We start from the raw sequence: 13259 nt of genomic DNA on the forward strand, positions 1-13259 counted from the left end.
TTCAGTTTAACAGACATTATGTGTTAAGGCTATATCCTTGGAACTTTTCCAAGCAACTGTACTGTTGTAGCAAAAGCCTTTGTCCAATTTACATGTTTGACAGTTTATACAATTGCATGACTATTTTCCATCTCTTACCTCCAGTTTTAGGACAATTTATCTCTGATTCTCTTTTGTTTCTAGGTTTCAAAGTGCAATTTCCTGCAGAAACATATATACCTATAATTCAGGTTGTCCACCCACCCACCCAGTTACCTGTCTCAGCTAGCCCAATTGCTGGAAGGAACATATAAAGCAAGTTTATAGCTTGATGCTGGAGTGATATAATCTTTGCTTAATCTACTTAGTGTTTAAAAATGTAAATGTTAGCAGCTATCTCAAATACTAGAGAGCTGCTCTCATGTAGGTTGCATGCTCGAATGTGGCACAAGGCAGTAATTGTACTCTTTTAGGACACTAAAAGCCTTGCGGTGTCTGAGACCTGGAAAATTTAAAGAGCAGCTTACGTCTGCTAGGACCAAAGTGTTGCAACTGTATCTCAAGCATTTGCAATTTGAAGCTGTAAAATCCCTGGGGCACATTATGTGCTGTAACAATACCATTAAATATGTTGTATCATGCTAATGAAACAATTTGTGCCTCCTTTTCCTGTGTCTTTTTTTCCCCTTAGAAAGAAATCCAGGACATGAATATGTAACATTAGCTTTTATTCAAAATTATTCAGTTGAAGAAATGAAATAAATTAGCGCGTGTGTTTATAACAGAGATTGCAGCCTTTCTTTTCCCCAACCGCTGTAATAGCACTTCAGATATAAAGTTTGCCTTCTTCCTGGGGTTTAACCTCTTAAACCTGCAGTTTGCTTATCAAGAACAAGAAGCAGCTGATGCCTCCTATGGAAGGCAGCTCTGGGCTTTGCCGGTGGATCCGCAGGAGGCGAGGAGGGAGGTGCTGGCGGGTCACTCCCTGGCCCTGCTTTTGGCTGCTCCCTCTAGATCTTTCCTAGACAAATCTGATCTAGCGGGGTCAAGCACTAAGCGGTGTGCACACAAGCCAGGCTACTGATCCCCAGCCCTCTTTCGTTTAGCGGCTGAGACGTAGCCCTCGGTTCCTCCGTGGGAGGATCTCTCCGCAAGCCAAGAAGTGCTGGGGATCAGACCTCGCTCCTCATCTTTCACAGATTTTTATGGATGTTGCAAGGCTGGCCTCCCTCATGCCGTCAGTCTTCTCAAAGGGGAGAGATGTGCAGCGAGGGTTTGCAGGGCGTGTGTGTGTGCACGTGCACGTCCCCCCCCCCCCCCTCTTCATTTAGACCTTCAGGCATCGCTCCCATGTAACCTTTGTTCTGCTTATGAGCCCTTCTGTTCTTATTTTGGCAACACACACAAATATTTACTCGTGGTCATAAACAGTCACCGATTCTCTCTTTTCAGGTAAAATATCAAGAGAGCATGGCTCACCTGGGTGAATGTAAATGGACTCGCGTGTTTCCTTTCCTGGTGGTAGGTATTTATGTACGTACACATCTCTCCAGTGTGCAAAGATAACTGGGTGCTGCTTGGGTCTTCGCAAACATCTGTGAATTGTCCCTGCCATAGCTACAGATGCCTTAGGGACTGAACCCTAATGCAGTGACTGGTTGCCATTCAATAAAACAGCTGGGCATGTGCTGCTTAAACTGAGGCTGCTTAGGGAGGAGAAGGACCCAGGATGGAGCAGAGACAGCAGGCGCTGGAAGAGCCAAATAGCCTGTGTGTCGCACAAAGCACAGCCTTAACATGGTCGAGGCCCGAGGCAGTGCATTATCTCGGGTTGTTGTAATTGTCCCTTGCAGTCCCGTTTATGAAGGCTCATTCTTCGAGCTGGGAGGGGTGAAGGTGCAAACTCAAGCATTTGCTGTGCAGGAGAGCGTGAGAATTAATAGGTCACAAATCACAGCCTTCAGCATTCTGAGGAGTCGCTGTGCCAACACACGTGAACGTCAGTGCTCTGAGAAACTCTGAGAAGGACCGGGTTGCTGAAAGCTGTGTCTGCCTCCATTCCACATAGTGGCATCACTTCTGCTTCTGAGCTCTAGGGGTGTTTCACGCTGCAATGCTGGCCCTGCTGCCTTCTGAGCCACAGCAGCTGGGCAAGGGGAGGGGACGAGGCGCGGGGGATGAAGGCGGTGGATGTGACAGTGCTCTGAGATGCTCTCTGGTGACAGGTCTCCCTGGTGTACTCCGCCAGTGCCGAATACTCCAACTGCGGTGAGAACGAATACTACAACCAGACCACCGGCATGTGCCACGACTGCCCCAAGTGCGAGCCAGGCGAAGAGCCTTACATGGTAATTTCAGCTTCTTCTGCTGGCAGGGGGACACATATTGAGCACCAAATGCAAAAAAAAAAACAAAACAAAACAAAACAAAACAACAAACAAACAAAAAACAACAACAACAACAAAAAAAAAAAAACAAAAACAAAAACAAAAAAAAACCCACTTTTGTTACATGGTGGTAATATGTGGATAGGAGACAAAATGGGGAAGGAGACAGAGATGCCTGCAAGTGTGGGAGCGAGGCACGCAGGTAAAACACATCCCAGGAGCAGCCTGTTAAAAGTGATATGGTAAAAGTTGTAAGGCAAAAGTTTCACACACAGTCCCTGCCAGTCCATTCTCATCTCAATAGTTATTTAAAATATGACGCTGCCACTCCGGCATGGTGTGATAAATTGGTTAGTCTGGCGTGCTTGCTGGCCCCCCACACCGAGGATTTAATTTTGCTCTCCCGCTAAGACATTTTGGCACTAGAGGAACTTGGATGCTTCTGCAACATTTTAAATTATGGTTCCTAAGTAACCATTTGATTTACAGCAGATAATTGTTGCTTATTAAAAAAAATAAATTACTGAAATCCTGTTTGGTTTTAATGGGATAAACATCCTATTGAAAGAATTTCACACAGTTGGTAGTCCTGAACAAGTACGTCTGAATAATAACCAGTTGGTTTTAGTTTTATTTAATCTAAATGCAATGTTCAGCTGGGACGTGGGTTCAGAGGTTATGAAATCTCATCCAAACATTGCTTTTGTGATGTTCCCTCTGGGCTCTCCTAGCATGAAAGCAAGAGTGCTGGTATCCCTGCTGCAGCCATCTTTCCCCTGTAATCTTCTTAGCTACTCATCAATTTTCAGTTCACTTTCTGTTTGAGCAGCAGCTGAATTTCACTTCCATGGCTTGCTGGAATATGATATAAATAGCTATGGGGGGGCCACCTTCAAGGGGTATGGTGCTCTGGCTCCCCCTTTCCCTCTCTAGCACACAGCGTGCTGCATCCGTATAGTCCTACACGGCCTTTTTTAGGACAGACTCTAAGGGACCAAATGACAGATTTCTTTCCCTCGGTATGACATTGTGCCACAAAGCCAACGGGCCAGGCTATGAACATTGTCTTTTGCTAGAAGCCGGTGTGCAGTGCGAGGCTGTTTGTCACTGACTTTGTGTTGTTGCAGACATGTGGATACGGCACCAAAGACGAGGACTACGGCTGCATCCCCTGCCCTTCCGAGAAGTTCTCCAGAGGAGGTTACCAGATATGCAGGCGGCACAAAGACTGTGAGGGTTTTTTTCGAGCCACGGTCATGACACCTGGTGATCAGGAAAATGATGCAGAGTGTGGTCCTTGTCTCCCAGGGTAAGGACTTAACCGCGGACCTTTGCTCTACCCAAGGCACTGCAAAATACTTTCTTAATGTCAAGATCTCTGACAGCCTCTCTTCATGTCCTAGCTGACTGTAGGCACAACACTGGTGAATTATGCTTTTCAGTCTCTGCTAAAACCATACATTTAAATGTTTCAAAAGCATTAGTGAATTTAGTAAACCAGAAGATGTCGTTAATTGTACTGAAATCTCGCTTAAGAAACAACTGTTGGGAACAACTAGAAAAACAGAAACTTCTGCTCATACTAGAAGTGGGAAGGGAACAACAGCTCGTGTACCCAAGCACAGGTGCAAAGTGCCATTTAAATGCCCTCAGAAACCCAGCTTGGTCTCCAGCTGCAGCTTCAGAGGACCACCTTGTAAATCCTGCATCCTACACATGAGCTCCATGAAGATGCCTTGGATACCCTGTAGGGTCTGTGCTGGCACTACGGCGTGTTTATAAACATAAAATATCTCCTCTCCAGATGTGACCAGCTGGCAGATTTGTCAGCAGTTGATGGCATTAGCTAACATAGCTGCTAGGTGAGATTTACCAAGGCATTTTAGTCTCTCAGGGTCCTTTCTAGCCAAAAGAAAGGGGTCTAAAGAGCTGCTGATGTGGAGCGTGCGCTGTTGTTCAGAGTCAAAACAAGTTCTGGGGCTGGCTGAAGGGGCTTAAAATAGATACTGTTTATTAAGTCTATCTTTTTAATGGTCTCTTATGCTCAGTGTAATTCTGATAGTAATGATGAGAATTCAATTGCTACATTGAATACGTTAGCAATATATTTTTGACTATATTACCTTTGAAAGTCTGCAAACCCAAGCATACATTTGCTTTCTCAACATCTTTTTTTTTTTTTGTCAGGTGAGTAAATACTCTAAAACACAGTCTCACCTTGCATACCTTTTCAGTTTCTGCCAGTGTGCCTCTTTGGTTGAGAGAGTAGTTCCTACTGACATTTGGCTTTTGTGCAGTTTATAGACACTGTATAACCCACACTACTTATAGCACAGGAAGCCCTGTTAAAGAGGCCCTGCAAGCTTCCAGGTTTATTTTATCAGTGAATCTGTGTGAAATTTTCACAGTTTACAAATAAAAGGAAGGACTTGCTTAACTGCCAGCCAAGCAGACTGATGATGTGATTTGCAAAGAGCTCCCTCTTGACTTCGCTTCATACATCATAAAGAGCAAGAAAGTTAAATAGTGGCCACAGTTGGTGTTTTGCAATTTTGTCAGGACTAATGAGGTCACCCAGGTGGGAGCGGGGTGCTAGCTGAAAATAATCAGCTTGCACAGCTGGTGCTTGGGGAGAAATCTCAAAACAGAGTGTTTGCACAGGTGTAAACTGTAGCAGAAACTGGGCTGCTGGAGTCTGGCTGTGTGCCACTCCGTGCGTGGCTCTCAGGTCCTGGGACACGTTGGCAAAGCCAGCAGTGTAAGGAGAGACGCTCTCTTACTCTGAGCTTGCAGAGATGGAATTCTCGAGATAAATTAAATATGGGCTAGAACAAGCTCTGAAGCTGCCTTGGCCCCTCACGCAACTTAGGGACCCCCGAGGTTGCTCCTGTGTGGTGGTGGGGGAAGCGCGGAGCAGAGAGCTGGAGACCAGCGCCGACTGACCGGCCACCCTTCCACGTTGCCCGCGGTGGCACAGGGACGGCCGGGCACTGGGTGGGTGAGAGGCAGCCGGCAGAACGCTCCCCTGCCCGGGCAGACAACCTCAAAGAGCCCCTGAGTCAATGAGAGGGAAAAAAATAACGTTTCCGTTTTCAGGGGATTGTGCTTCCGTAATGCGCTGCGGACCTTCCCAAGGTAACAGCTCACATGCATCAACCTATATTTAGAGGCATTTGATCCCTTTGATATTTTTCACCAGTTCGGTAAAGCAGTCCAAGGAAAAGATGAGCATGTGGCACATTCTGACCAGAAGTTTTTAGACAAAACACCACTGAACTACCAGCCTTTTCCCAGTGGCTACAAGTGCCTTTCTCTATCATTTGCCTTAAAATAGGTGTGGGATAATTATATATTTTTCCTTCTAATTTTTTTTTTTTTTTTTCACAATTACTGATGATTAGTTTTAGAGAAGTAGGAGACCTTTAGTACAGGAGCATTGGTCATCTGCTACTTCTCTGTGTCCAGGTTCCCTTGCATATAAAATAGGAAGGAATAACATTAGTTGTCAAGCTTACAAAAATGTTGCAAGACCGTGAGCAGAGGGGAATTTAAAGGCTCAGCTCTGAAGCTGTGATCCTCAAAACTAGAGTTCATCTGCCGGTGAACTCTGGAGGTACCTAGTCCTAACCTCCCGGGACACTGCAAGCTTTATCCTCTGCTCCTGCCCAGGAGCTCTTCCATCATGGTAAATAGGACAGGTCAAGAATGTGGAAATTAGGTGCAACTCAGACTATTTCCCTCAGTGGCATGACCCATTAGGTGTTCATGAAGTGTGACTGAGATCACAACCAACTAGGAGCAGCCACAGCGGGTCACAGCAAGGGTCTCTCTAGCCTGGTCGTCAATCTTCAGTAGCGGCCATACGTGGAAACCCACAGAGGAGTAAGATCAGGCCAAGAGTATATGATACATATCCCTCATGCTGTCCTGGCACTTATTTTCAGCTCAGATCAAGTCCCTGGTCTCCTACAAGATGGAATTGCAAATGGATCATTTTTTTTTTTTTTTTTAAAATGTAGTCAGAGATGCCTCCACTACTGACACTTCACCTTTTTATGTGCTTGTCCACGGTTACAGCAAATCCAAGTTCAATTCTCTTCTCTGAGGTGTTTTAAAAGATGGAACAAGCTCTTTCCTCTGTTTTCTGAGCGAAATGGTTTAGCCAGTGAATTTCTAATGAAATAGAGTGCCTCCCTGCAGTTCTGGGTAAGGCAGCAGACGCCTCCACGCATGTGCTCATCACCTCCCTGTTGTGTCTCTGCAGCCTGTCCCCTGCTGAGAGCAGGGTCCCCCCCTGGTCCCTGCAGGAGGGTAGACCTAAACCTGGGGCCGTGTCCCTGAGTGCGACATGACACCAGCAAGGTTAGCCCCAGATAAACCACCATGGTGTTAAGCAGGAAAACAGTTCAGACCATTTTTCAGTCTTAGCCTTTACTCTTGCATTTTGCCTGTAACATCTCAAAATCTGAGCCTGTCAGGTGCTAAGGAAAGAGAAGTAATGAGCCTCACAGTGGAAGACTAACACGGTGAAAATTCATTATTTCATTACTGGGCCACTTCTTCTCCATAGTTAGTGATATACAGGGATCAGATATTTCTAACATTGCCTTTCACATTGGTGTGTTGCAAAGTAGTCAGAAAAACAAATGTGTTGCTAGTACTTCATAGGGGTGAAATATTAATGTTTGCAGCTGCAGAGCTTCCTACTCATGTGGGTGAACAGTTGCTTGCCATGAGCATCCTCTTTGGTTTTCTTTACACACCCTCCACCATTCTGCATTGTGGCAAAAATCAAGACATATTCCACCAGCTTGATTTAATTAACTGTCAGAAGGGTTGTTTGTCTTTCTTAAACCACTGTGGCTGCTAGACTGTGGATCCTAACTGTCCTGTCCTCTAAACTTTCCTTTATAGATTTATACATATCTTTGGCTTGCCATTCTTTTTTTTTTTTTTTTTTTTTTTTTTTTGTGGTTTTGTAGTAATTTCCTGCTTATTTAACTCCTTCACAATCTAAGGTTATGCAGGCCCCTATAAGAGAGGAGAAATGAGGTTCCACTCCTGAGAGAGGGTTAGAGTGGCAGATGGGCCACAAGAGACATTTGAAGGGAAGAGTGAGGGCGAATCTTTTAAAACCAGTAAGAAAGAAAGAAAGAATGAACCATGTTCAGTTTACCTGCTCTCTGAGGTACCTCCAGTCACCGTCCCCCCCTTGCATCTCAGTGTACTCTGTTTCCTAGACCCTTATTTGTAGGCTGGGGCGTTTGTTAATGACCAGCTGATTTTGATGGACAGTTTCAGCAGCAATTTCCTAACAATGCATACGTTTTCCAGAAAAAGGCATACTACACATGCATAGACAGGTATGGAAGAGCAGAAAACAGATTCCCCATTGTATAAAGTGTTTATTATGTTGAGTACCTGTCTATGTAGAGTGAGTTATGAATTTATTAATTTCTTCATTAAAATTTGTAGTGATTTGCAAGTGATTTGTAAAGACATATCCATAACATCCACTGTGTATGATTTTGATGTAATTTACTCATTAGGTCGCTAGTGGATCTAATTCTTTCATAACCAATTACCTTCAACACTAACTTTATTAGCAGCCCAGAAGTTCAAATCATGAAAACCTTTCCATCACACTGCAATTCCACTATCAAGGACTAAGTTGTAAAGTACACAGCAAGGAAGTAAAAAAAAACAAAACAAAACAAAACAAAACAAAACACCTAATCTGGCTTTCCCTGTAAGAGTGGTGTTTTCCTGTATTTTTTATTCTGATTTGACTCAGATTTGGTTCTAACATTAAGGAGATTATTCTTATGGTGTTTGTAAAGAAAATTAGTCAACCATATCCAATTGGTGGTCTTCCTTGAAAGATTACTGATTCAAAAAATAGCATTCCCTTAATTTTAAAAATCTTATTTCAGGGCATGCTGTAAACTGCAGCTTGAACTCAACAGGGAGAATAATGTTGTTTTAGGCAGTGACACTACTTCTTGTCATGTAGGCTTCATGGTTGATTAATTGCCTTTTAGGAGGAAAGGAAGAAGAGAAACACTGTCTTTATTCAGGCAGGTTTTTTTTTTAAAAAAAATTAATCTTTGCATCAAATTGCTTATAAAAGTTTTTTTAAAATGATTTTATCTCAGTATAATTGGTTGCTGCTGAACCCTGCTCAGTTGTAGCATATTAATTTATGCTGTTTTGCCTCACCTTGCCTTTCATTTCAGTTACTACATGCTGGAAAACAGACCTCGCAACATTTACGGGATGGTTTGCTACTCGTGCTTGCTGGCGCCTCCTAACACCAAGGAATGTAAGTGTTCTACAATTTCTGTGCTTTTCATCTGGTTTTGACTTGGAATCATCTGGAAGCTCAATATGAAGTCTTTCAGCAATGATTATTATGTTCAGACAAAAGTCCATCACCAGTAAAGCAACTGCTGTTTCCAACTAGCCTTGCCAGCAAAGAGAGCAACTGCTGAACATTTGGGAAGAGATCAGAACCTTTGATTTAAGGACCTGCTATTGTTCATGTGTGCGCCAGTTTTCATCTCTTAAGATATCCCATATAGGATTTACTATGGTTACTTAACCAGTAGGTACAGGAAGTCACAAATCTGTGTTTTTTGTTTTTGTTTTTTTTTTTTAATTCAGCTTCAGTTCAGTTATGAAGAAAACATGGGACACTTTGTAGATCCTAGTAAAAATGCATCACACCTTTTCATATCCTTTGGTTTCAAAGTGGTACAAATGTTGACGCTGGCATGTGGTAGTCAGCACTGATACGAGAGATAATTCTGTAGATTTGACAAAAGAAGCTGTAGTTTTTAACTGAAAAAAATAATATATATATGCATGTATATGTGACATCCTAGCAGTACCTGTTTGTGTGCATGGCAATGGTTTACCCACCCTCCTGCCATGGAGAGGGGGGACAGTGATGTACCGGCACTGTAATGCAGAGGTAACCTCCTGGAAGACTGCTTTCTCCCTTGGGGTGTAAAGCAAGTGAGAAAAAGAAAAGAAAAAACTAGGTTCTCTCAGAATTACCAAATTACTTTAACATCCCCTCTGAGAATCTGGAGCAGATCAGGAGAAAAAACTTTAAAAAAAAAATAACAACCAACAAAAATGGGCAGTTCCCCAGAGAAACCTGGTGTATCTAAAACCAAAATCCTGTGCACGTTCTGTTCTTTTAAAAGTCTTTATCATGAAAAAGAATTGCAATATTTTGCCTGCTTGATTTGAAAGCAGAGGTTGACCCAAAAGTTGCCGAGCATTAGTCTGTGTACATAAATAACAATTACTGAGTTCAGATGCTGCTGAACTGTGTGTTGCTGGTGCTCGCGAGCCACTTCAAAGGAGGGTATGGTCACCAACAGCTACCAGCTTTCCTAAAATGCAAGAGTTTGGTTGAGCCAGGGGAAAATTACCACCTCACGGAGCTCTTGGTGAGCGGCAACAACCTGGGTGGAGGCATCTCCCTGAACTTTCAGCATGCAAAGTGGCTGCTCCGTTGTACAGCCGCTCACCTTCGGTCCCCGGGACCCACATTTTTGCCTGAAAAAGCAGGAGTGGGTGAAGGCAGGGTGAGCGTGATTTTGGTGAAATAGGGTCTGTATAAGGGGATGAGGTTAAGGGTGCTAGAGAGGATCCGAATGTAACGTGTGGGGATAAGGTGGAGAGGTAAGTGAAAAGATAAATTTAGGAGCCTCGGTGGGAGATGAGGGCACACAGCAAGAGGAAAGGAGGGAAGGGTGTGGACATACCTTCTACACACATGTGCCGGCTGGCTGCCCCGTTGATGAGAATGCAGCCATGCATGCTGCTAGCCGATAGCCAGAAATTAATCCCTTCCTCAGCTCTGGTGGTCTGTCTCAAACACATGCCGAAATGGTGTTTTAGTAGTATCAAACATGTTGTAGCTTACTGATTCAGCTAGGAACTACCAGAAGATCTTACAGCTATTACTCAATTCAAAAAATAAATCTCTTTTGATTATTGTATCTGGCAGATACGATATATAATGTGCTTAGTTCTGTAAGGAAAGAATGAATTGTGCAACTGATTAACCACATGCAATTTTTAACATGAATAACAGTTTGGGGTTTTTTGTGGACGAATTTAGACAGGTGCATAAACTGACAAATTGGCTGGATACTAAGATAGGAGAAAACATTATTCCTGGAAAGAGTAAACTTTACCATTTTAATCGAGTCTATGAAACCAACCTTTTGATTACAAGTGTTCAAAAAGTGGGAAAGCTTCTAAAAATACAAATCCATCAAATCACTAAGCTCAGGTAATTTGGTTTATGTTGTCTAAACCTCTGGACACTATTTGGAATGGCAGCTCCCTAATTCGTAGGCAATAATTTTTACTCCAGATGGAAAATCAGCCTTGCTACAGGATCTTCTTGGAAAGCCCACTGTTGTTGTGTCAGGCAGCATAAAATTTGGCATTAGCAAATGATCAAAAATAAATCCTCTTTGTCACATGTTTCATTGTCATCAGATTATACTAGCCAGAGCAAAGAGAAGGTTTCATGTCAGTATTGCACAACTGCATAATTTTTTGAAGCTTGCAACCTCCAAATTCTGAGCACATACCCTTGATGTGAGCATGAAGTTTCTGTCACGTGAAGGATAATATCAGGTCTTTGGTAGGAATGGTCCCTCCGTTCAGAACAACTTCTGTGTAATGGCACTCCTTTCTCACACCTCTGGTTGTCATGGTGGAGGACCCAGAAGGCCTCAGAGAAATCCAGATGGTCCCAGGCATCCTCTGTTCCTTTCCTGAGACTTCCAGAAAGCAATGAACAGTGTTTAGGAACCTAAACTTTGCCAGGGTGCCTCTCCCCAAGCGCTGCCTTTTCTTCAGACGCTCTTGCATACAGCACACTGCTGGAGAAAGGTGACCCAATGGGTTGCATGGAAACAAAGGTGGCAAATTACTTAAAAATAGGAAACTGGGAATGACAAGCTCTGGCTTTACACTTCTAGACAGAAAAATTAGGGCAGATAAATCTGATTTCAGGCCTTCATTAGGTTTGAGACAGGGTTGGAGGGCAGTGGTGCTCTCCTTAGCTGGAAAAATACCTTGCTGGGGAAGTGTCTGGCCTGTAAGTTAGAGATGTCCAGAAGGAGAGCGAAGTAGGGGGGGGTGCTGCTTCATGGAAACCTGCTTAGAGAATTTGCCTGGCGATATGCTTTAGCTGGCAGAAAAGTATTTGGGTTTGATCAAAGGGTAAACAAATAGTTTTCAACTCCAGGAGCCTGCTGGACAACTCGCCTCTCCTACATACTCAATAAACCTTGAAATAGCTGAGGAAACAAGATGAACACTCAGTGTCCCAGCATCTGGAAATATTAGTGTAAAAAGGACTGGAGGTGAGAAAGAAATTCCCTGATGGGCCTGTGTCACCTTTTCTTTTTTTTTTTTTTTTTTCTTCTCAAGGGACTTGAGACACAAATAGCGCAAAGGAGCGTGGAAAAGAGGGGGAGGAGAGGGAGACATTTCACTGAGGTCAGCGATTTAACTGAGGCAAACGTATCACCACGTTATGGTGTTGAAACTTTCTCTCTGGATTGAAGGATGGGAGCAACAGTCTTGTGCAGTCAGGGAGGAATACCAGGCTTCAGCAGCAGCTCGTGGGCAATGGGCACGTACGGGGAAGGGGCTGTGCATATGTGAGCATAAGGATGTGTGTTGTGTAGCAGGAAAGCTTTTTCATACCGAGAAAAAGGTGAAAAGCCCATAAAGACTGCAATTTGTCATAGCTTTTGCACCGTGGAACACCTACATAAGACTTTTGGGCTCTCATCATACAACTCTCTCAAGTTTACTGTGCAGCAGCCTGAGCTCCAGGCAGGAGCCCGGTCTGCTAAGCCCAGAGGAGCACAATGCCAAAGTGTCAAAGATGTGGGACCTACAGCTGTGCATGAAGCAGAGCACGAGCCATCAGTGACCCTCGCTGACAGTATACTGGGGTATGATACCTCTGTGATAAATTGCAGCACTGCAGAAAAGTAGAGGAGGCAAGCTTCCTATGCAAATCAAATAAAGATAATGAGCACCAAACCACTTTAAGATGTGGCTTCCCACAGTTATTGGTGCTGCATTTTCTGTCAACACCTCTGGAACTGGAGTCACTTGAGGCCTCTGACTACGCAGAGTGTTTTTGTTGTGTTTTTTTTTTTTCTTTTATCCAGTGTAAAAGTATATGCAAAAAACAGGAGATTTAAACCTATATGGAGTTTCTCTGGTAGAGAGGTGCAGTTACTGCTGGAAGAGATTTTATCTTTTAGCAGCTGCAATTCTCTATCAGTTTATGCATATTAACTCCACTCTTCAAACTTTGTTATTTGCCATTTCAGTTCGAAAATGATGGAGGAAAACAAAATCAAACCCCGCTACAAAAACTTGAAGAACATTTACTTTGAAGTTGTATTTACACAATTGCATCAAATATGCAAATCTTTGTCCACTCACAGATTATCAATCTAGAGAACTTCAGCAGTTGACTGAGGGTTTTCTTTTTTCATCTGTTTATATTTATACGTGTGCATGGGCACAAAATACTGTTATTTCCTCTTGCTTTTTTTGTTGGTTGTATATATGAAACCAGACGCAATAATCAACCTTTGTAAGTTTTTAAGTCTAACACCTACTGATGTTGGCTTAGGAAAATTAAAAAAAAAAAGGAAAACAACATAGGAAAACAAATAGTTATTTTTTAATTACCAGAGAACGAATAGCATCTAGAAACGTAAAAGATAATTTTTATTGTTATATCATTAGAACTTGAAAAACAACTAAACAGATGAGATGGAACAATTGACTAACAGGCTGACAGCTTTGTGTGACGAGATGTAATCAGGGGGT

At 43.1% G+C, this 13259-nt stretch overlaps 1 protein-coding gene across 4 annotated transcripts in view; it reads left to right on the forward strand.

The window, feature by feature from the left end:
• The window catches only part of EDAR (ectodysplasin A receptor), a 74541-nt gene that overhangs the window by 46148 nt on the left and 15134 nt on the right, over positions 1-13259 (forward strand). For 3 of the 4 annotated variants that reach the window (XM_032996946.2, XM_032996943.2, XM_032996944.2), the window contains exons 2-5: positions 1432-1500; positions 2205-2327; positions 3494-3675; positions 8603-8688. In XM_032996946.2, the coding sequence (XP_032852837.1) occupies positions 1450-1500; positions 2205-2327; positions 3494-3675; positions 8603-8688 (442 nt within the window). In that variant the 5' untranslated portion in view covers positions 1432-1449. Of the gene's footprint in view, positions 1-1431; positions 1513-2204; positions 2328-3493; positions 3676-8602; positions 8689-13259 lie in introns of all 4 variants that reach the window. The other variant, XM_032996945.2, reaches the window with a different exon arrangement.

Source organism: Tyto alba, unplaced genomic scaffold, assembly GCF_018691265.1.
Source record: "Tyto alba isolate M040663 unplaced genomic scaffold, T.alba_DEE_v4.0 Super-Scaffold_45, whole genome shotgun sequence".
Classification (NCBI taxonomy): Eukaryota; Metazoa; Chordata; class Aves; order Strigiformes; family Tytonidae; genus Tyto; species Tyto alba.